Source organism: Protopterus annectens, chromosome 9.part0 (genome assembly GCF_019279795.1).
Source record: "Protopterus annectens isolate FY-2018-M chromosome 9.part0, PAN1.0, whole genome shotgun sequence".
Classification (NCBI taxonomy): domain Eukaryota; kingdom Metazoa; phylum Chordata; order Ceratodontiformes; family Protopteridae; genus Protopterus; species Protopterus annectens.
In genome coordinates, this window is record NC_056743.1 from 795,391,999 (window position 1) to 795,416,277 (window position 24,279).

General features: G+C 43.4%; 1 protein-coding gene across 1 annotated transcript in view; it reads right to left on the reverse strand.

Moving 5' to 3' along the window:
- The window catches only part of LOC122810590 (sodium channel protein type 8 subunit alpha-like), an 840,143-nt gene that overhangs the window by 189,435 nt on the left and 626,429 nt on the right, over nt 1-24,279 (reverse strand). Inside the window, exon 4 of the mRNA XM_044082167.1 lies at nt 24,142-24,231. Within this exon, the coding sequence (XP_043938102.1) occupies nt 24,142-24,231 (90 nt within the window). The remainder of the gene's footprint in view (nt 1-24,141; nt 24,232-24,279) is intronic.

The following is a 24,279-nucleotide window of genomic DNA, read 5'->3' on the forward strand; positions in this document are numbered from 1 at the left end:
TGAACAGAGTCCTCAGAATCTTCATCTGAAGGGAGAGGGCCAGAGGGTTCAACCCTGGGCCTCTTATCAGGAGGAGGCTGGGATCCTCTCTCAGGATGGGCCTGTGAACCTCTGATCATGGAAATTAAGTCTGCGGCCATAGTCATGATTTGTGTTTCAGGAGTAGGCTGAGGTAAGGCTTTAGCAGAAAGGTGCTAGGTCTTGCTGGCTGTCTTAGCACGTGTGTAGGCCTTGACAGACATGGACATGGGAGGCCTAGCAGCTCTACGTGCAGGAGTGACCTTATCCACAGCAACGGTCTCGGGCATTTCCTCGGTTTCAGTATCCGGAGGAAAGTCAATAACTGGCGTCGGTGTGGCCTCCGGTGTCGGAGGTATCGGTAATGCGGTGTCTTTGGTTCAGAGCGGTGAAATAACTGCCTCAGAGGGAACCGGGGCACTCGCGGTAGGTTTTGGCATGGTGTCGGAGGAAGACGCGGGCCGAGGATGTCGGTCCCGGTCTTTTCGTTTCTTAGGAGTCTGCGATGTCGGAAGTTCCGACGGCACTGTATAATCAAATTTTTCGCTGAAAACGTCTTCAGCGAACTCCGCCCGGCGCCAGTGCGCTTGTTGAAGCGAGCACAGGTGGCACAGGCCGAGACGTCGTGGTCTGGGCCAAGGCAAGGAAGGCAGTAAGAGTGGAAATCCTTATGAGGTATTTGTTTACCACAAGCCAAACAATTATTTACTTTTTCAGTAATTTCTGACATCGGCTGAGGCAAGAAAAGGTCCCCAACGGGGTACTTAGCTTTTTGATGACTTCGGATTCGAAGAATACAGGAGCTGACCAACCGGCACTTGCGAACTGCTTCTGCTTCGGGCACCGCGCGGCAAGAAAGACTGAAGAAGATGGCGTCGGCTGATGCTTATATACTCCAGCCGCTCTGACGTCGGAGAGAAATGCGACATCAGCCAACGTCGGACCCAGACTTTGGAATCCGGCCGACCGAGGGCTGCCTGAGGCAGGACAACCCATATGTTATGACTGCAGTTGCATTCTTGAAGGACATCAATAGATGTCTCTGGCACAAAAACTGCTGGAAGGGGGCTGGGCTCTGAAGCAGGAAGAGTCAAGGCTCTTCTACGTACAGAGAGAACCCTCTCCACCACTTTGAATGCTGAGGGAGATAAAGACAGTGTAGGCACCCCTGTCAGAGCCAAAGCTGTCAATAGGGAAGTTCCAAGAATCACAACTGCCCCCAAAGCAGAGTTATGAGTCGGGGCCAAGCTATCAAATGCTGAAGCTCCGAGGGGAAGAGACAGCTCTGAGAACTTCATAGCTGATGTCAACCCCTCAGAACTAGTGCTGAAGCTATAGCTCCAAGAAGTTCTCTGCTCTGAAATAGTCACAGCCAAGCGAGTCATGGAGACTGGAGTCGAGGTGACCATACTTGTCAGCTCTGACGTCTCGACTCCAGGAAGGCTCGGGCCCAATAACTCCAAAACCTGAGGTCGGATCAGAGAAAGAGATAGGTGTAAAGGTTAGAATACTGCTCACGGATCCAGTGCCTTGAGAAACTTAACCATTATGCTGCCCACTTCAGCTTCTGAAAGGCTACATGAAGACCTAACAGAAGATGCAACAGAAACAGGCCTGGAATTGGGCCTGTTCTGTTGCAGAACAGGGGACTTGGGTCTGGATGTTACCAGCTCCAGGGAGAAGCTTCTGCTCCAGCATGGAGGAGAGTCCTGGATGATAATAGGAACCAAAGAGGTAGACTCCCCAGGTCTGGTAATCATTATGGAAGGTTCTCCTGAGCGGTGGGATCTACTGGGGGATCTCTAACACTTATGTGTTTTGTGGGGGTATGAGCCTCTGAAGTGGATGGAATGTGTGCAGAGGAAGAGCTAGACAAAAGGCCTTTCAAAATCAACTTATTGCGCCTATATATGAGTGCCCGCTGGTTAAAACTAGCACAAATGGAGCACGTGGAATCCAGGTGAGCCAAACAGAGGCACACCACACACTCAGAGTAGACATCTAAAAGTGGGATTTTGTGCCCACAAGTGCTACATTTCTTAAAGCCAGTGGGTTTACGATCTGACATGGCTGAGAAAAAAAAAAGCAACCTATGGAGCATGTACACACACACACACACACAAAACCAACAACCAAAACTAAAAGGCAACTGTATAACTCTAGAGACAAGATTAAGAAAAATTGTTTTGATATTTATATATATATATATATATATATATATATATATATATATATATATATATATATATAAAACTATAACAGGAACAAGTAGAATAGGGATGGAAATGGAAAGCACTAGGTAAAAACTGTACATAAAAAAACTAAGAATTTGCTAATCTGAAAAGATGAGTGAAGACAGATAAGGAAAAGGTAAATTCTTTAAAAAGGATTAAGAGTAGAGAAAAAATGGGTTCAATAACTCACAGAATAATGCTGAGGAGCTCAGACAGCAAGATACCCAATGCTAAGCAAAGGGCGGCAACGGAGATCCGAGGGATTTAGAGGAAAGGAGCATTATGGGTAGGGGAGGAGCTCAAATGTGGGAGCCTGAAGCTTTGGTATGAGGCAGAGTTGGATCCAATCCTCAGATCTGAAACCCACAGGTTGAAGAGCAAGTGAAGGCAACATCATCAGATCATGTACTTGCCTTTATTGGAGAAACTTTGAAAGAAAACAGGAAGGTTGACAGACTGATTGAGAACGGATTCCGAAGCCACCTTTGAAAAAGAAAAGAATGATTAGTACTTAGAGTAACTCCATCTTTGTGGAAAACCAGATAAAGAGGTTTACTAAAACCCTCCTAGCAGGGTGATGGCTACCAATAATAAAGTTTTCCATGTCAAGAATTTTAGGTCAACTTTGGCTGCAGGTTCAAAAGGAAGACTAGTTAAGGCCTGGAACAAAATTAATGTCCCAAAGATTGACAAGATCTCTGAATGGTGATCAAAGAAGGAAGGCATCCCTAAGAAAAGCTTTGTACAGTCTAACATAGGCAATGAAAGAATCATTCTCCCCAATATGAAAACTGAGCATGACTGCTAGCTATACTATAATAGTGGAGTACCTGGCTCAGCCGTGAAAGACAGATTCCAGAAAGTCCAAAATGACTGGAAGAAGTGCTGAAAAAGATTCATGTATTTGCTTGAAGCCCAGAAAGAAAATCTCTTCCACTTCCTTTTATAGATCTTTCTGTGGAGGATCAAAATGTAGACTACTTGGGGAAAAAAGTTTGGACAGTCCAGACATCACTGGAATTGGAGAAACCAAGCGGTTAGTTAGACAGCATAAATCTCTGGGTGAGGTGACCTGGACAGTGAGAGATGAGACTTGAAGATGACCCCAACACCCAGGGAGGTTGAACCAGATAAGACAAGTAGGGAAACCACAACTGTCAGGGCCAAAAAAGGGGCAATAAGGATCACTGTGGCCTTTCTTGACAATGTTTCTGAAGAAATTTTGGTAAGAGAGAGGTAGAAAGAAAGGTGTACAGGTGACAGGGGGGGGGCAAATGTGGATCATAGCATCCCTCATTGACTTACCCTTGAGCTGAGGGACCACTCATGAGGGAGAAGGATGGACCTGCTCAACTTGTCTGCTAAAACACTAGATTTCCAAGAAATGTGCATGGCTATCAGAAAGTGGTGAGAAGACATTGCCCACTGCCATACTTTCATGGCATCCCAACACAAGTGGTTGGATTATGTTCCTTCCTGCTTGTTGATGCACCAGACATGTTGACCATCTGGAATGAAATCATACCCAAGGGAGAGCGTTCTGAAAGGCCTGTAATGCTAGGAGGACCGCTTTTGTCTCCAAATTGTTGATATCAAGACTGACCTCTGTAGAGGACTACATGCCCTGGACTGTCTGTCCCAAGAAATGTCCCCTTGCCTGAAGTGGAAAGTCTATGTGGTCACTGTGTATGTGGGGAAGGTAATACAAAGGGACAGCCACCACTGAATATGAGACCTGCAATCCTTGAGAGCGAAACTTGAGAATTCATGGTCTGATATCTGACTAAACACTGAGCTGATAGGATCCACTGGAGAACTTTCATATATTTGGCAAGAAAAAAAAACTCAGGGTGATGGCTACCAACATCAAGCCTAAGAGACAGACTCAATTTAGCTGGAAGCTTATGGCATAAAAGACCATCATGTGCTTGTTTGCAGACAGCAGAAATCCTGGTTTGCTGAAATTTGGCAATTTGCAGTCGTGTGTCCAAAAGATCTCCAATAAATTCCAAAGTTTGTAAAGGGTGAATTTTGGACTTTGCTTTATTCCCTGTAATTGCCTGGTGAGAAAAGTTGGAACAAGGAGTCCCTGGTTTGGAGGAGCATATTCCTGGAGGAGTGGTTTTGAGACAGTTGTCTAGGTAAGGGAATATTCGGAAGCCTTGAAGTCTGAGACAGCTTACGACCATTGCCCTGCACTTGAACACTTTGGTCGTGGTGGTGGTAGGGGGTTTGTGGTGAGACCAAAGCGCACGGCTCTGAACTGGAAATGACTGGCTCCCAACCTGAAGCAAAGAAATCTGCTGGAGCGTCTGTCCATATTTATGTGGTAGCATGCATCCTGGAGGTCAATCAAGCACATTTTCAATCTACCTTCCTTAATAATGGAAGTAAGGACTATACCATGACCATCCAAAATTTTGTTTGTTACACAAATTTGTTCAAGCTATACAGGTCAAAAAAATCAGCCTGAGATCCCCATTATTTTTTGGCACTAAAAAGGATCTTGAGTAAACTCCAGATCCCTGCTGGTCTGTTGGCGTCACTAAAATGACTATCTTTTAGCAGCTTTTCTATTTCTAGCATTGTTGCACTTTTTGAGGGTGGAAGTTTAAGTGTAGAGAAGGATGTAGAAAGGGGATGGAGTAGCCTTTGGTTATGATCCCCTGCATCCAAACATCTTAGGTGATGGATTTTCAGGTCATAGGGTGCACAGATAAGCACCTCGACTGTCTCCAGACATCAGCAATCAGGCAAACATTTGGGAGTACTGATAAGGCCTATCAGAGAAGGAATACTGAATATTCTGGATTTGCAGGCCGCCTCTGCTATGGGGCGATGCCCACCATTACAGTTCCCCCTCTGCTTCGGGGGTGGGCTGTCTCTTTAGGAGTGTGGCGTATGAAACCTTGAGACTTCTGACACCAAAGGTTCTTCCTTCCCATCTGGTTTCTGGAAAAAAATCCTCTGGTGGTGGTGGTAGTGGGGGGTGGTGGTGGTAGAAACCAAAATCCCAATGGCAGACAAGGTCTTACCATCTTACTCATTCCTAGATAGCATTTCTTTAACCTTTGGACCAAATAGAGTACCGATTCATTATAATGGACATTGAAGGGCATCTTAGAGTTCCACACAGATGCATCCAAACATGTCTCCCTATGGTTATGCTAGTGCCAGCAGCTCTAGAGGCACCTTCTGTGATGCTAGAGATGAGGTGCATCAAAACATCAGACAAGGACTGGAGGGTAGCCAGTGCGAGTTGACAGATACACTCTTCTCAGTAGACAGGGACCCTGAGACAGGTTTGGAGGTCTCTTTGGTCAAATCCTTCTTGAAGCAAGTAATGTGTGCCAGACAACTGAGAGTCCTGAGAGCAAAGGTTGCTGACATGTACATCTGGGGGACCACTCCTCCTCATCAAAGTCAGTATTCTCAGTGGAAAGTCAATGTGCAAATTTTGTACTCATTCTTCTGATGAGCCAGCCCAGTGGGATGCACTGGGGAGGACTCAGAAGCTGTCTAGGGTCCTCAATGTGGACAGACTCAAAACATTTGGAGGCTGGCTGTCCGAATGAGTTAGAGACAGAGCAGGATCAGAACCCAGGAAATCCTGTAGAGGGGGGATGGATCCTAGCCCAAGGGGGAAGTCTGTTCTCCAGAATGAGAGTGCATTCTCCTGAAAGCCTCAAAGGCAGAGCCAGAGACAGAACCATGGACACTTCCAACATGAGCTGTGTTTTGAGATCCAGCTTGACGCTGGTGCAGACATCAGAGTACAGTTGTCCAGCACTGAAGCATCAAGGGAAAAGGACAGGGTCTTGGAGTTGAGCCTATCCCCCATGAATTCATTGTGATCTAAGCTATGTGGAGCAGACTTGATCAGAGACACCACCAGAATCGAATATGACCATGCCTTTGCATCCAAAAAGTGAATAACTGTGGAACACTCGTATCTGATAGCCCTAATTCCACAGGTTGGATCACAGAAGGAGAAAAATCCGATGAAGGGAAGAACCATTAGCCCAGCCCCAACAGGGGTCACAGCCAGAAGAACCGCTAGTTGGATTTGGGTCCTGAGGAACTTCCTTATCATCCTATCAAAGTCAGCTTCAGAAAGGTTCCTGGAGGACTAAATTAAGTGAAGTGAGGAAGCCATGGAGGATGGTCTGGAGATGTGACAGAGAGGCCTCTCCTGAAGAATAGGGGATCTCAGCCTGGTGATACTGGTTCTGGATAAAAGCATGGTTCTAGTAAGGGAGGTATACTGGATCCAATAAGAATAGGCTCTTATGTTAAGGTCAGATCTGAAGGTTTCGAAATCTGTGGTGTTGAAGCCAACAAAGGGAAGTGATCCGGGGACTGCTTTTTTTGGTTCCTTGGATTTTTCTTTTTTCTTGGCTTTCTTATGAATTTTTTTAGTCAACAGAGAAGATACAGAAAAAGTAAAGGATTAAGCAGGTGAAACTTCTCCTGCAGAGGCAGGGAAAACCCCCTTAATAACCAGTTTACTCTTCCTCTCGGCTAAGGCCCTATGCCCAAATGCCACACAGCTGCTACACCGTCTAGGTAGGCAACCCTCAAACAACAGACGTATTTGGCATCCGTGTCCAAATTGGGTATTTTATGTCTGCTAGCCACACATTTTTTAAAACTTGAAGATTTGTCAGACATAATGAAAAAATCCAAAGTCAAATCCTGTATTCTAACATTAACTATGTATGCATGCATACACATACACATTATATATATATATATATATATATATATATATATATATATATATATATAGTAGTAATCACAATACAACACACACCTGAACTAGAAAAAAACAGCATGCAAAGCCAATACACTAAAAGTCAAAACTACTAGTTATCTAACAAGTACAACTTTAAGAAAGGCACAAAACAGGCAACATAAGGGGAAACAAGGAACATTATACAAAAGTATACTTCTATATGATTTTTTTAAAGGAAAGTCTAAAAAAACTGAAGAGCCAATAAAAGGAAAATTGAGAAATTACCACAAAATTGTCACTTTATCTACCCAACAAGCCTCAGCAAAGGAAACCACATCCATAGCAATTGAGCTATAAACAAGATCTGAGGTATCTCTCACATTGAAGGGGATTCTGGGTAAGGGGAGGAGACAAAGCATTGAATCCAAAGTCTGAGAGTGGCTGAAGACGGATCTGATAAGCCATTCAATTAGGAACAGACAGAAGAAACATCAGATATAAACTTTCATAGTCACAAATGTTGGCAGTTACAGGTAATAAATTATTAATAACATCTATATTTTATAAAAAAACACAGAAGAGCTGATGTGCTGTTATGACTGCATCTTACAAGCTAAAACAGACTGGCAGCCAACCTTATAAAAATATAGCCCAAGAGTACAATGGCCCAAGCACTTTTCATAAATGTCTGTCACAGTTTGGAAGCATTTGGAACAGAATTAGGAAAGCTGTCTCATAAAATTTTGAATTCCAAAATTCTGACTTCAGGAGGTGAACATTATGTCATTACGGTGATCCAGGAAAGTATAGGAATTCCATTTCAAAGGCAAAGTGCAACAATCTGGATTCCTCTGTGGTGTACAGGGACGAAGCCCTGACTGTAACAGACAACCCTGGTTCAATTAGAAGCCCAGGTGTGGTGCTGGGGAGGGGTGCTGGAAGTGAGAGGGAGGCATCAGTTCAACTATCATAGGGGGATGGAAGTCGTTAGATCCACCTCAGCAGACAAGTGTTTGCTTAGTGGAGTTCAGGTTAAACCAATGAAGTGCACAAGGACTATGATGTGCACCTGTTCTTAAAAAGAAGCTCTATACACTAACTGTGATCATGGCATGTGTGATGTGTGAAAGTAGGGGGTCTCCAGCTTCAGCATTTATGAGAAGGTCAGAGCTTCACCAGGTGGTCAACAACAGATTTAGAAAAAATGTAACAATTTGTTTGGATTGCTTACAACCTTGAAGATTCAGCTTGGGAAGGAAGCAGAATTTCTGCAGGCTGGATAGACGACAGGTGTCCATGTAGGTAACGGTAGGAGTCTGTCACTTCTACCCTGACATATTGTTACTTTTTATACAGTATTATCTAGGACTTGTACAACCATCCTGTTGTTCTTTAGGTCAGGTTAGTGAATTTATGACTTTAAGGTCATCTACTAAACTCCAGCAACTGTTCTTGCTCAAATGAAATGACAATAAAATAGTGTTTTGATGCAGTCTTTTACATTTATTTATTTTTAAATTAATATTTTTTTGTTTGTTCTCTCCACTGTAGCTGTTGATGTGCCACATACCACTGTGAAAACATGTCTTTTTGTAATTTGTGTGTATACTGATCATGTCTAACTAAATGTATCTGTAATCTTTCTTTGTGGAGCTTTTCTCCCTGGGCCTCTGCTGAAAAAGGGCCTTTTCAGCTCAGACACCCCCAGTTAACAAATGTAAAATAAATAAAAATACTTTTTGCTCTCACTCTACTTTCCCTCAATTCTGAAGCCCCTGCACTTAACACATTTCTTCTTCTAGCCACTAATCTAATTATACCTTGTTTCTTTTCATTATATTACCTACAACCTTAACTTCCTTCCTGCTTACCTGCTGGATTTATTATTGTTGTTTCACCTGTTACAACCTATTATTACACTTTTTGTATATATAGCTATGTTACTATTCCACTGAGTACATTATGTTCCTCTTATCCATTGCATCCATAAGATTGTTTTGCTCTTTAATATTGTTAATTTGTATGTATTTGTATGTCTGTTTGGGGCTTTTCCCCTCGGGTCTCCACTGAAAAAGGGTAAATTTTTACCTAGCTGGACCAACCCAATTAACAAATGCAAAATAAATAAAAAATAAATAATTTACTCATTCATTTACTTAGTACTTACCTGTGTTTTTTTTTTTCCTGTTGCCATGATTTTCTGTTATCCAACTCGTGACTTCAAGAAACTTACTGGTAATATTTCAATAACGTTCACTGCATGTCTGTGCAACAGTTAGATGACAATAATAAGAGACTGGTAATAAATGTACTAAGCAGAATTTGGAAATCAACAGGCCCATGGAATAAGGATGTCAGTTTATTAATAGATTAAATAAAAAGAAAACTGAAAAAGCAGGACCCAAAAAAGCAAAAATGGTGTCTAACTGTGCATATTTCAGAGATTGAATTTGGTTATGTCCGTGCAATCTTTAACTTTGTCATTTACTTTTCTGACCTCTAGATCAAGAACCAAGACCTCTAGTTAACTAAAGCTGCAGATGATGGCATGCTGGGAGTCATTGTCAAATCCACATTTGATGTCCAAACTCTCTATAAATAACTGATGTACTGAAATTGGGCTTAAATTAAACAAAAAGTGCAACATTATCACATTTGCTGGGCAGCCCCTTTCCCCATCACACAACATACACAATACCCTTCTTGAAAATGAAAACAGAGAACTTGGAACAAGGGTTAATAAATTCCCTTTCCTTTGATCAAGATGTAATAACAGTTGTCAAGTAATACTTCTATTTAGTGAAATTAATTGCCAAAGGAATATCAGCTAACTCTAAAGAGGCCATTGCCTTATTTTCAGCACCAATCAAGCCTACTGTAGAATACAACACCCCATATGGAATGCACCTCATTAGACATATCAAACAAGTGGGGAAAAACTCAGGGGTTCCTAACCATGAGTGTCACAGACTTAAACCCCCTATCCTAAGCTACCAGAAAAGACTAGAAGCATTCTCTCTTTGCTCTATATCATGCAGACTCCTCAGAGGAGACCTATGTCTGGCTTTCTGTGCAATCAGAGGCAGTGGTCTAGGATTGCTTAAACCTTCACAAGTGAAACAGTTCTAAAATTACCAGAACAGAGATAAATCTTCTTTAGCCTTGTGGACAGAAAGATTTGTTACTCAGCATCTCCCCCACCTCTGGAATAGACTCACTCTGCAATCAAGCAGTGCGATAAGCTGTCTTCCTTCAAATGGGACCTGGGTAATTGGATGAGTACTCAAATTCACCCCAGGCTTGACTGACTTAGTCCTCTTTGAGAGGGACAGGTGCAGTCTTAGATGGGAACTGACAAGACAAAATGGTTTAAAGACTCAGTTGCTTTGAACTTCATATGATCCTATGAATAAGGTAAGATCCACACAAGCATTACTATTTCCATGTGATGATTTTGGAAGTTACATGTAGAAACTTACTTTTTTCAGTCAGACTGTAAATGAACTGAGGCTGTAAAAATCAGACAAAGATTACTGACAAATCAGATCTTGCTCTTTCGGGTCAAATTTAATTCAAATGTTCTCCCTTGTAAAGAGCAGTAAAAGCTGTTGATACTAATGTAAAAGACCACAATAATTTTTTTTGCAGCTAGCACTAGCTACAGAAGTAGTGCAGAGGTCAGTCTTCATAACTAGACAGGCTCACTAAAAACACTGGAAACCACATCTCTGAAAAATACCAAGATTCTTTCTAATGGCATTCAAAGACAGTCTACATACATTACATATATGGATCTATGTCAGATCGGGTTTTCAGAAACTCGAAATTCATACAGATGAGATCATATGACTGAGTTTCTGAAAACCATCATAAAAAAAAATCTACGTTTTTTTACATTTATGCAGGGGGGGGGGGAAGGCACCCTGCACCCCCCACACCCCCTGCAAATTACATATACCAACTCAGAGATCACATTACAGTGAAGAAAGGGGTAAATTTCCCAGTCCTCGCTGTACTGCTATCTCAATTCAAAAACTTGTTTTTTTTTATATATAAATAAAAGACACTCAAGTTTACATGTAGAATGAATTTAGAATTTCAGTTCAGTTTTAGATACATTTTTGTGCTGAATAGAGAAATTAATCTGTGTGTAACAGTATCATTCTAAACAATAATGGAGCTGCTAAATATAAACAGGTTTATCAGGCAGCGTAAGCAAAGGAAAACCTGGAAACGGCTCCTAATTTAGCTGTATATTGTTTTGTCAGTAAAACCACAAGCAAATAACTGCTTGTCAGCTTCCCTAGAATCATTTACTTGGCCACCTTTCTCATCAACTACTTGTTACCCCCTTTATGGGAAATGGAAGACTCAAGTGCTGTAATTCATTCTTGCATGTTTAAACATTTATACATTTTGCTTCTCATACATCTTCCCAGGTTTCAAGTGGCTGACTCTTCAACTCGATAAAAAGCCTCAACGCAATGAAAAAGTTATAAAAATGCATTTCTTTTGCAAGGGGCAAGTCATCCTGCTCTCCCCCTTACTTCAATACAGTAAATCAACAGTTGCACAAGAGTGGTGAAAAAATAAAGCACACTTATTACAACACTGACGTCACATAAACAACTGGATTGGCAGTGACTTTCAACAGCAAACATGGACTGGGGAGCTGATAAGTGGACAAGGTTTAAACTGGTTGGTTAAGACTCATTGGCTAATACAATAATTATATTTGTTTCCTTCTTACTCCAGAAGCCTCTTACTCATAGGCAAGTACTAGGCTAGCTGCCCTTGAGGGCCATTTTATGCCTAGACAATTTCCCTTTTGCATGAATTAACCTATCCCATTTGGCGTTACACTGGCCTTATCCATCCTATGGTTCACAGGTTCATACTAGGCTATCTGCCCTAGGGCATTTATAAGCCTAGTCAGAGTGTGTTTGGCTTTTGCCACCCATTTTAAATTAATTTTGCTATGCCCTTTTTCGAGGTTAGTATACTGTGCCTCTGTCTAACAGTGACACAGAAGTGATACCCGGGGTAAACCTACGATCCCCCATCCACTCATCAAGATTCCTCTTGAAGAGAGTCAATGAGGGACTCTGCCTAATCTGGACTGGGATTTTATTTCAGAGTGAAGGGAGCCTCTGGGTTATGAATCTGTCCCTCCAGAGCATGTCCTATTTATTTCAGTGCTGAGGTTCAAGTCTCTCGAGCGCGTAGCTCGATGGGATTTGGATTTTCTGAGGTGCAGCATGTCCATTAATTCCGGATTGGACATGGCTTTATACGTCAGGCACAGATCGCCTCTGAGCAGGCGGTATGCCACTGAGTAGAGCTGGAGTTTCTTTAACCGGGCAGCATATGGCATCTGTTTGAGCCCTTTGATCCTCTTGGCAAGGTACTTTTGGGGTCTTTCCAGCTGCTGCAGGTGTCTGGTAAGGTACATCCCAAAAGGGGCATTGTACTCAATTATAGGCCTGATGAGGGATGAGTAAAGAGGTACGATGACCTCCCCTGATCTAGATGTGAATCCCTTCATGATTAGGTGGGCTATATAAAATGTTTTTCTAACCACTTTGGCCATGTGGTTGTCAAATGAGAGATTGCTATCAACTTGGGTCCCCAGGTCCCTAATTACTTCTTCCAGATTAACGGATTACCACCTATGTGGTAATTTGTGGGCACTTTGTTTTTGCCAAAGGGGATGACTATATACTTTTTGGCGTTTAGCTTGAGGCCATGGCTCTGGCACCAGTTGTCTGTTTCTATGAGGCCCTTTTGGAGGATGCTTGTGTCGGCTGGAGAGTCGATTATGGCACCCAGTTTGCAGTCATCTGCGAACTTGGTCAACCACAGTCCTTCCGTGTTGGCCTGTACCTCCGAGAAATATATACCGAACAAGAGAGGTCCCAGGACTGAGCCTTGTGGGACGCCACTTGTAACTGGTTTGGAGTCTGACATGGCTCCAGCAATTCTAACCATGTGGGTTCTGTCCTTGAGCCAGTTTGCAACCAATCTAGTGACATAGGGGGTTTATATTTAAGCTGGTGAGCTTATCTATAATGCCCTTGTGGGGTATTGTATCGAAGGCTTTTGCGAGGTCCAGGTAGGCTGTGTGGACCACCTTCCCCTTGTCAATGGCCTTGGTGACTGTTTCAAAGAAATCGACCAGGTTTAAGAGGCAGGATCTGCCCTTAAAGCCGAACTGGGTAGGATCCAGTGTCTGTAGGTCCCCAATATCTTTATTTATGAGGTCCATGATGATCCTTTCCATAGCTTTGCAGACCAAGCTAGTCAGGTTTATGGGGCGATAGTTTCCAGGATCCGTTGAGGCACCACCTTTGTGGAGAGGGACCACTGTTGCTGTACGCCACTCTTTGGGTACATATCCAGTAGTAAGGCTGAGATTGAACAGTAGTTTTATGTTTGGGTTTAGCTCTTCTTGGAGTTCATGTAGGGCAGCCGGGACACCGTTTGGTCCCATTGATGCTGTGTTTTTGCTTTGGAGAGGCGGCTCTTACCTGCATCTGAGATGTCAAGGGGCAGCACTCTGCTGGGATAGATATTTGCCCTTTTGGTGGGGGGGGGGAGACGTTTGCGCTGAACCTGTCAGCTAGGATGTTGGCAATGTCTGTGGGTTTGGTGTATTTTTTGTCACTTTGGACTAATTCTGAGCATATCTGGGAATTCCCACCCAGGTTCCTAACATAACTAAAGAAAGCCTTGTGATTATCCTTAGTGTCCTGTGCAATTTTTCTCTCGAAGCTGGCCTTAGACAATTTTATGAGTGCCCGTAGTTTTTTGCTAACACTGGTCAGAGATGCCTTCCCTTTTTAGGATTTTGCTCTATCATGTAGTAGCTTCCTCCTCCTATTGTATAGTTTGTTTATGGCTGGGATCCACCAGACAGGACGTCTGCCTTTGGAGGATTGGGTCTTGGTTTTATTTGGGATTGCATGATCCATGCATTCCTGAAGGTGTTCACAGAATGCGTTTATAAAGGATTCTGCGGTCTGGGCCATATTTTCCACAGGCCTGGGGGCTTTGAAGGATTCCACCTCGGTTTTGAGGAGTGTGAAATTTGCTTTAGAGATGTTTTTCACTGTGGTTTTCTGGGCAGGGGGTGGGGTTGGGATGTGACTATCCAGTGAGATTAGTTTATGGTTTGATCTCACCAGTGAGGGATACACTTCTGGTCTGGAGCATAGAGTCCCCATGTTGGTGATGATCAGGTCCAGTATGTTTTCTCCTCTTGTGGGAGTGGTAACAAGTTGTTCCATAGCATTTGAGTTTATAAATTCTAGGAACCTCTGGTCAATAACTGAAAATAAATGTGATCATACCACAGACAATTTGAGGGAACCAATGCAGAGGATAAAGCACTTAGGAGATGCCTCTGGCCATTAGTAGTACAGGGAGCATTTCTGGGGTAAGTTTTGGTTTCCCATCCAAAGATCCAAGTTGTGTATGAGTATGGGCAGGGATGAGTTTTGTTTATGGGGAGTCTACCCCAGAGCAGAGGTATCCTGTGCGAGATACACACCTATCCCTCCAAACCATTCTGTTGATGCTGCAGAAGAGGTTTATTGCTGGACCGTGCATTTCTGATGACATTTGACTTGCTGATGTACAGTAAAGCCACTAGTAAGGAGTCGAATGTCTTGCATGCCAGACATGGGTCACCTCTTGACAGTCTATAGTATACAGAGTATAGTGACAGGGCTTTGTGTCATCCATGTAGGACATATTGTTTACACCCTGTATTATTTTAGTAAGGTATATATGTGTACTCCTATGATTTGTTACTCAGAAATGATGCTTAAACCACTCAAATATCAGAACAGCTCAGAAATTCACTAATATCCATACAAGATGCTGTCAGAATTTTTAATGTAGTACACATTTCTTGCAAAGATAAACCTGCAATCTCTAATACTTGATTTTACTGTAAGATGATAGTTTTTGTTGTTTCTCAACCAATAAATGGTTAGAGATATGAGTTAACGTCAAATCAAAAAAATGCTTAGAAAGCATAGTCTTGAGTGATACAGCTGGGATTAGTTCACACAACACGTCAGATTGTCAAACTATAAGGCACCTAAGTAACATCCTTGCAGCAGCAGACTGATTCAGGAATATTTTCAGACTGATAACATTTCTCTGCAACTACAACCATCTGCAAGTGACAAGATTTTACACAAACTGTTCCAATGGGCAAATCCAGTGCTCGTTAAAAAGGTAGAGTCTGCATTATCCCAAATATCTTAAATCAATATAAACCTACTTTTAAATGGAACAGATGAATGGGATTGTAGGTTTTAATCAGCATATGTGTATTATGTGAAAATATATAAATCTGATTTTAACAAAAAAATACATATTTCAAAGCCATGCAGTAGGTGGATTGGACATGGTGTGAGTGTATGTGGTGTGGAAGAACTAGTGTGTCAGGGCTAGCCACCCAGCAGTGTAAATCTTGGCTCTAGATGATAGTCACTATTGAAGTGACACCCAGAACCCAAGTGTAAAAAAAGGGGATTTGGATACATGGACACAAACACACAAGACATTCCATCTTAAATTACCATAGACCACTATTTATGGACTATATATCAAACTAATGAATACTTTCACAAAAACAGTGTGTACAAAGGGCAAAGGGGCTTACAATCAATTAAAACTACTTTTAACAGCAATTTCACAATGGAAAAAAGTACAAATGACTGATTTATCATGTGCATCTCTTAGCTGTAAGTGCAACAATGTGATATATTTATCAGAGACTTTTTTCATGTTAAACTGCAAGGTAAAATACCCATGACCATTAATAAACACTAAGTGTATCAACAATGTGATTGATAATGTTCTAGCACATAGAACTGGATATCTTGGGGTAAATGCCCTTGATAACAGGACTGCTGTGTAGCCAAAAGCATGTCTGACAACCTTTAATTTCTGTACTCTAGTGTAAGTTCAGAACATACAGACTAATAACCAAGTCTGAACATATATACTTGTCTGCAGATATCAAAGAAACAGCTTTACTCAAGGAGCATAAAAAAGAAATGAGAAGTTATCATACTGTTCAAACAAACCTCATACTCCAACAATATGCACCCTAACCTGCTGTAAACTGTACTTTGGTCTGCTAATAAAGGACACAGGCTTTGCTGGTAAGGTATCTGCTAGTACTAGTTTGTATTTTTGGGAAATTTCATTCTAAACTCTTGTCATTCCATAAGGTTTCATTATTTAGCCTGCATTATTCATGAACATATCCTCAGAAGGTTCAGTGGGCATCTAGAATGGGGTTCTCCCACCTTTGTCTATTATACCTAAAGCACCAAGCACAGTAGGCAAAATAATGAAAAACTTTGTCAAGACCCACAGCAAGACATCAGTTTAGATAAAGCTTTGTCACAACACCAGAGTCAAAAAGAAACTAGTAACATCTACCAAGTCAGGGTCTGCATTTTCCTCCAATAACCTGCCTGCATGTAAACAGAAAGAATAGAAGACTTTTTTCTGCCAGTGATGTGACACAGCTACAAAGCTTCATCAGCTTAAAAGGATGGGTTCTGCTACATGATTTTTCTTTGCATCATTCATATGCTTTTTACTTTTTTCAATTCAATGAAATATGCCTGTGTTTCCAACTCAGTAACATGTATAAATTACTACTTGTGTATGTGTGTGAGGATGTGTACAATAACATGTGCATGGAAGCATTACCCCTGCAGGTGACTGACCTGATCTGCCCTGGCCTGCCCTTAAGGACAATCAAAGCAAACTATGCTGCACTACCTTTTAAATTTCCTTCTTTAAAGATTTTTGAAGAGCAACACATTTCATCTGACTGTTGCCAAACTAATGTCTTTTTTTTTTTTTTTTTTCAAAAAAATTTCCTAATCTCGAGTTTCGTAACTTTAATATATTTTTTATTTTATGTATCATTATACATAAAATGTCACAACAGCACACTAGTCAGATGATTTACAGAGTTTGTGCTCCAGTTAAATTTTTAGATCCAGTGTCTTCTGTGTAGTGCCTGCATATCCTCCATGGGTCCAAATGCTTTTCCCCCAGGTGTTCCGGTTTTGTTCCACATCCCAAAGACATAATGTAGATGAAAAGGTGACCTTCTGAAGTGCCCATATGTGGGCATGCTGCGTGCACGCATACACTGCAACAGACTGGTATAGATCCAGGAAGAGTTTTCTGCCTTTCAACCCCTGAGTGCAAAAAGAGAATCTGGCTCCCCTCCAACCCTCAAATGGATTGAGCAGGTAAATGAAAAACAAATAAATAAATGTATCATTATGCACATCCTGTGTAAATGATGAACGCTGTTAAAATGTTGCTGTCAGCTGCTACTTCAATGATGAGACTCATATACTAGAAGAAAAGGGGGAAATAGAGTCTATACACCACAAAACAGAATATTAAAAATAAGTTGTATAATATTAGTGTGTGTACAGAAGTGGTTCTGTGCATGATAAAGAAAGCAATTTCAATGGCACTAAACGTTACTGTGTATTATTCTTACAGTGTTTGCTCCCCAACTGCTTCTCATTCAGTCCTTCTCATCCATCATTTACAGTGTGGTGTGTAGATGAAGTCCCAAACATGAAGGTAGTACAGCAAACCCTGTTCTTTGATAATTACAGCAACTATATTAGGAAATGAGAACTGCTAGCATAACAGTGCAATTGTTTCACGTCAATCTATTGAAAGAGAAATAGAAGTTATGTTCTTACCATAACGTTCCATGTTAGTTGTCTTCTTCTCGCCTTCTTTCTTGCTGGATGGGTTCGGAGCCGACCTCGGCTCCGACTCGGCCACTCTAAAAGCTCGAGAGTTGGTTCCACCGGCTCGAGGCTGCCCCTATATCCCACAATGCTAGGCGTGAATTACCTCAGATCTCGTTTGTGAGCTAGGCCCAGCTAACAATACAACCAGGAAAAACTGGAAAAGAGTCCACCTCTATAAACAAAGGGAAAGAGAAAGGGTGACCTAAGCCTGATCTAGGAAAATATGCACAGCAGAGCATATACCTATCGCAAAGAGGTGGTAGAAAGAGAGGTCACAATCAAACTCCTCTAGGTCTGTCCAGGCCAGGGGGAAGGAGGGTGGGACGCAAGAAAGAAGGCGAGAAGAAGACAACTAACATGGAACGTTATGGTAAGAACATAACTTCTATATGTTAAGTTGTCTATCTCGACTTCATTCTTGCTGGATGGGACCGCATCCCTAGCACCTTGTCCCGGGTGGCCTAACGGAACAGACTCTTGAGAACAGTGGAACCAAAGTTAGCTCTATGCCTAGAAGCTAAATCCAACTTATAATGAGAAATGAAAGTGTGAGGAGTAGCCCAAGTAGCCGCTGCACAAATGGTGTCAATAGGCAGTCTGTCTTGGAAGGCTATAGAAGTAGCCAAAGCTCTGGTGGAATGGGCTTTAGGTTTGTTAGGCAGCTTTTGGTGTCTAATTTCATAAACAAGGGAAATCAGAGATGTTAGCCATCTAAATAATGATACCTTTGAAACTGAAAGTCCCTTTCTGCCTTCTGCATAAGAGACAAACAGCTGGTCAGATTTTCTGAATTGTTTGGTTCTATCCAAATAGTACCTTAACTGACGATGAACATCTAGCCAATGCAATTTTTGTTCAGACCTATTAGAATATTCTGGACAAAACACAGGGAGGTCAATGCTTTGATTTAGGTTAGACGCCGAGGCTATCTTAGGTAAAAAGGACGGGTTGGTTCAGAAGATACCCTGTCCTTATGGAACAACAGATAAGGAGGTCGACAGCTGAGTGCATGAAGTTCTGAAACTCTTCTAGCTGAAGTAATAGCTACCAGAAAGAGAGTCTTCCATGATAGCAATTTTAAAGAACAGGAGGCTGCAGGTTCGAAAGGGGGAAGAATCAAAGAACTAACAACTAAATTTAGGTCCCAAGGAGGAGGAGGATTTCTTATAGGAGGTCTGAGTAGAAAAACTCCTTTCAAAAAGGCTTTGCAAAGCTTGTGGGACATTATGGCAGACTCTGAAATGCCCACATGAAAGTTAGAAATAGCTGCCAATTGAACTTTAAGAGTAGAAGGAGATGAACCTGCATGGAAGAGTTCAGCTAGAAAATCAAGGACCATTTGGATGGGAGCAGTGAAAGGATCTATGTCCCTTCCTTGAGCCCAATAGGCGAAATGTTTCCACTTACTCAAATAAATCTTTCGAGTGGAAGATTTATGGGAAGCTATCAAAATATCTCGAACAGAGTGAGATATTTGAGGAAGCCTGGCTAAGGTTGGAATTGGAGGAACCAAGCAGTGAGGTTCAGAGAGGGAAGGGAGCGATGAAACTGACCCGACTGATGGATCAAAAGATCTGGAACTAGGTCCAGATGCCAAGGTCGCTCCAACAGAAAATGATGTAGAAAGGGGAACCAAACCTGTCGAGGCCAGTAAGGAGCAATGAGGATCAACGAGGCCTTCTGAGCGATAGCTTTCTGTATCACTTGAGAGATTAGTAGGAAGGGAGGAAATGCATACAGAAGTCCCCAGGGCCAAACTTGGACGAGAGCGTCTCTGCTGGGCTGGCCTGGTAAAGGGAATAGGGTGAAATAATCTCTGCACTTGCTGTTTTGGGGAGTAGCAAAAAGGTCGCAGCAAGGCTGACCCCACTTGAGAAAAATTTCTCTCACAACAGAGTCTTTCAGAGACCACTCGTGAGGCATGAGGATAGCTCTGCTCAACTTGTCCGCGATTTGATTGGACTTCCCGGGGATGTGTGTTGCTATCAGAAACCGCTGAGAAGAAATCGCCCATTGCCACAGTCTGAGTGCTTCTCGACACAGGGGGTAGGACCTGGTTCCGCCTTGTTTGGTGATATACCACACTACAGACATATTGTCCGTCTGGATTGCTATCGTTCCCAAGGGAAGAGAGTCTTGAAGGGCTTGCAATGCTAAAAGCACTGCTCTCATCTCTAGAACATTTATGTGCAAGTGGCATTCGTCTGGTTGCCATGTGCCCTGGACAGTTCTGCCCTGATAATGCCCCCCCCACCCGATCAGGGAGGCGTCCGTTGTCAGAGTAGCAACCGGGGGGGAAGGAACAAAGGGTCTTCCCAAGAAGAGCTGAGGGGAAGACATCCACCACAGAAGATGATTTCTGCATGTTTGCGTAATCATAATGGTGTGGGACATCGGAAGTTGCTGGTATGACCATTGCGTGAAGAGCATCCATTGAAGGATTCTCATGTGGAATCTGGCTAATGGAAGCAGAGGTATGGCAGCCGCCATAATCCCCAACACTTTCAGAACTAACCTGGCTTTGATTCTGTTGCTGCTGAAGAGGAGCGAGACCAGTTTGTGTATGTCTGTTATTCTCTGATCTGTTAGTCTCGCAGACATGTTGACTGTGTCTAGATTTGCGCCTATGAAGGTAATAGTACGACAAGGCGACAAAACAGACTTTTCGCAATTTATTGAAATACCTAAATTTTGACAAATGCGAAAGGTGTAGTCCCTGGCCATTAGAAGAAGATGCTTGGTGAGAGCTGTGAGGAGCCAGTCGTCCAAATATGGAAACACCTGGAATCCTTGACGTCTCAGGTGAGAAGCTACCACTGCCATGCATTTGGTAAACACCCGGGGGGCAGTGGTGAGACCAAAGGGCAGGGCCCTGAATTGAAAATGACTGGTTCCCAGCCTGAAGCGGAGGAATCTTCTGGAGCGTCTGTTCATTTTTATGTGATAGTACGCATCCTGAAGGGCTATAGAGCACAACCAGTTTCTCTTTCCCAATAGGGGAAGGATGGACTGCAGCGTGACCATCCGAAATCTTGTTTTCTTGACTGACTTGTTCAAGATACTGAGATCCAAAATTGGTCTCCAGTCCCCTGTTTTCTTTGGAACTAAAAAGAACCTGGAGTAGATTCCGGATCCTTGCTGGTCTGCTGGAACTGGCTGAATTGCTCTTTTTGCAAGCAGCTTTGAAATTTCCAAAGCTGCAAGATCCCTTTGAGCGGGTGGAACATCTGTAAGGGATTTTTTTGATTGGTTTGGAATGCGAACGAAGTGAATGGAACAGCCTTCGGAAATGATGGACTATACCCACTTGTCTTGAGTCAGGGATAGCCAGGCTTCTGGGTACAGTGACAATCTTCCCCCGACTGCCTCCGAAGGTGGACAGTCGGGCAACACCTCAGGGATGCTGAAAGGGCTTATCGGAAAAGGTTTCTTGATTGCCCTGGTTCTGCGGACCCCCTCTGCCTCTGGGGCGACGTCTACCATTATTGTTCCCTCCTCTGCCTCTGGATGGGAACCGACTCTGTGCGTCAGGCAAATTCCCTTATGATTGTTTGCGGAACCACATTTTCCCACTTTTCTGGCCTTTGGGGTAAGGTCTAGAAGGAGTAGAAAAACGGACTCAGACGGCAGAGAGAGGTTTGCCATCCGTCTCGCACCTAGTCAAGGTTTCTTTCACTTGAGGACCAAAGAGAGATGATCCATCAAACGGGGAATTAGTGAAAGACGTTTTAAAGGGGTCCGCAAAATTGCATAGACACATCCAGGCATGCCGGCGTAAGGCAACACCTGTCCCTGCGGCTCTACTCGCTCCATCAGCCGCATATGAGAGGAGGCGCATGGAGGAGTTAGCTATCGAATTCAGGATAGTCGGCTGGGTGTTCATTTTGTCCTGAAAATCTGCAGCTGAAGGATCCTTCAACATCTCACTCGCTTCCTTGATCAAGTCTCTCTGGAGACGGGTGAAATGGCATAGGTAGTTCAGCGAACGCATTGCAAAGGTCGCTGACGAAAACATCCGCTTCCCATACCTGTCCATAGACCTAGATTCTTTGTTGTGGGGATGAACAGGCACTGAAGGATCAGCTAGTTCCTTCTTGGTGGCAGCAGCTACCACCATAGCATCCACAGAAACACCTTTGGTTAGAAATTGTTTGTCAGTTGGTGCTGTTATAAATTTAGAAGGTCTCCTGGGGGTAGGGTCCACTGAGTCAGGAGCCGTCCAGGCTTTCTTTGCCACCACCTGCATGAGGGGATCAAAGGGGGGGGACACCCAGGAGGTGGAAGGGCGAGAGCCAAACGCCTCAAGATACACAGATTCATCCTCCGAAGGGTTAAGGGCTGGCCAATTTCCCCTCTGTTTCAGGATCTCTAGAATGTCCGCAAAGGAGACATCTTCAGAAGGGGAACGGAATCCTCTAAATCTGTGTCAGAGGTGACAGACTCAGGTGAGTCTATGTGCTTCCTCTTACACTTTCTCTTCCTAGGGGGCTCCCCTGCCAATTCAGGGGAGGCCTCGGAAGAAGATGAGATCCCCACAGGGGATTCTTGAGGAGCTGGCTCTCTGCAGTCTGGGATGAGGGAGTGAGTCGACATAACCAGAGGCACCGAAGAGGGAGGGGCGGACGGAGCCGACTGTGGAGTCGAACAAGGTTCCAACACACTCCACATGACCTCGAACGCACCCCTGTCTGGCAGAGCCAGAGGTCCCCGCTCCGAGAAGCTGAGAACCTCCCTCGGCACCGACAGAGATGGCTCCGAGGCCGATGTCGGAGCCGAACTCACCAGCGCCGAAACACCGAGAGGGAGAGCGGGGTCGGACAAGGGTCCGATGCCACTCACCCCCTCGGAGCCGACGAGGGAAGTCCGGCGCCGAGATTCTTCAAAAGAAGAAATCGGAGCCGACGACGGAGCCGAAGACAAATGTATCGGCTCCGACGCTACCACAGTCTTGGTTCCGAGGCGCCCGGCCCCGAGCTCAAAGGAGTCGGAGGAGGAATATTTATAGGAATAAGTTGAGGCATCGACTGATGAGTCGGGCTCTGAAGCATTTGGGCCAGTGCCTCGGACTTTAAAAGTCGACTCACTACCCTCTGGAGGTCATGATCCGAGAGCCTCGATGACCTGGAGGAGTGAGATCTGTGGCTCCGTTCAGACAGCAAGGGAGACGCTGGAGCCGAATGAACGGAGCCAAGGGATGGTGACCTCGACCTCTTTCTAGATGTCGGCTCCGATGGTCTGATCGGAGCCGACCCAGGAATCTCAATGCCTCGGCTCCGCCGGAGCTGAGGGAACCACAGACACTGTAGTCAAAGACTCATCGGCTCCAGCCAGAGCCGATGTAGCAGCAGGCTTAGAAGCCTTAGGCCTCGACTCAGAAGCTGGAGCCGAGGTCTTAGAAGCCTTGGAAGGTTTTCCCGAGGTAGCAGATAGGGAACCTTCAGGCTTAAGCAAACCCCTTAATATGAGTTTGTTTTTTCTTTCCTGCAGGACTCTAGGGCTGAAGCCATGGCATACAGCACAAGAGTCCTGCAGGTGTAAAGGTCCCAGGCAGTACACACAAGAAGTGTGACCGTCTGTCAGAGACATTTTCTGACAGCACGAGTCACACTTCTTGAAGCCTGAGACCTTTGAATCCTTGGACATTTTCAAGGAACCGAAGTGTAACCACACACAACAACACACACACAGATTACACTGTCAGAAAAATCTAAGTAAGATTACTTTAAAACAAAACTTCTGAAAAGTAAGTTAAGTTAAGGATATAAAAACTCCTATCAAAAACACATACACACACTGAGGGATAGGAAGGGCCCGAAGGCCTAAGGAAAGAACTTATTAGTTCTTGAAAAAAAAGGGGGCTGGATAAGATGGTAGAAGGGATAATATCCACTACACTAAAGGTAAAAAAGGGGATAAACTAAGCTAGAGTAAGTTTAAAGGTTATTAGACCAATCTAATTTAAACTAACCTGGAGCCGGTAGAAAACCACCTCGATCGCTGTAACGGCAAACGAGATCTGAGGTAATTCACGCCTAGCATTGTGGGATATAGGGGCAGCCTCGAGCCGGTGGGACCAACTCTCGAGCTTTTAGAGTGGCCGAGTCGGAGCCGAGGTCAGCTCCGAACCCATCCAGCAAGAAAGAAGGCGAGATAGACAACTTAACATCAAATGTCCACAAAGGTTTGTACGTCTCATTTAATGACTTGTGTATAAGCATCCAAACTTAAAGACATTACACTGATTATGCGAATAAAACTCAAAACACATGGTGTGCATATGGTGAGACAAGCAGAAAAATAAGACACTATTTAAAAAAGATAAAAAGTCAATACTTACTCAACTTGTTTAGACCATTCAGGTGGATTGCTAAAAGTCATGAACACACAGTTGGTCAAAATAGTGCACATAATGATCATGCTAAACACAGTGAAAAGGATGTTAAGGAAAATAATTTTTAATAATAAAGTACATATT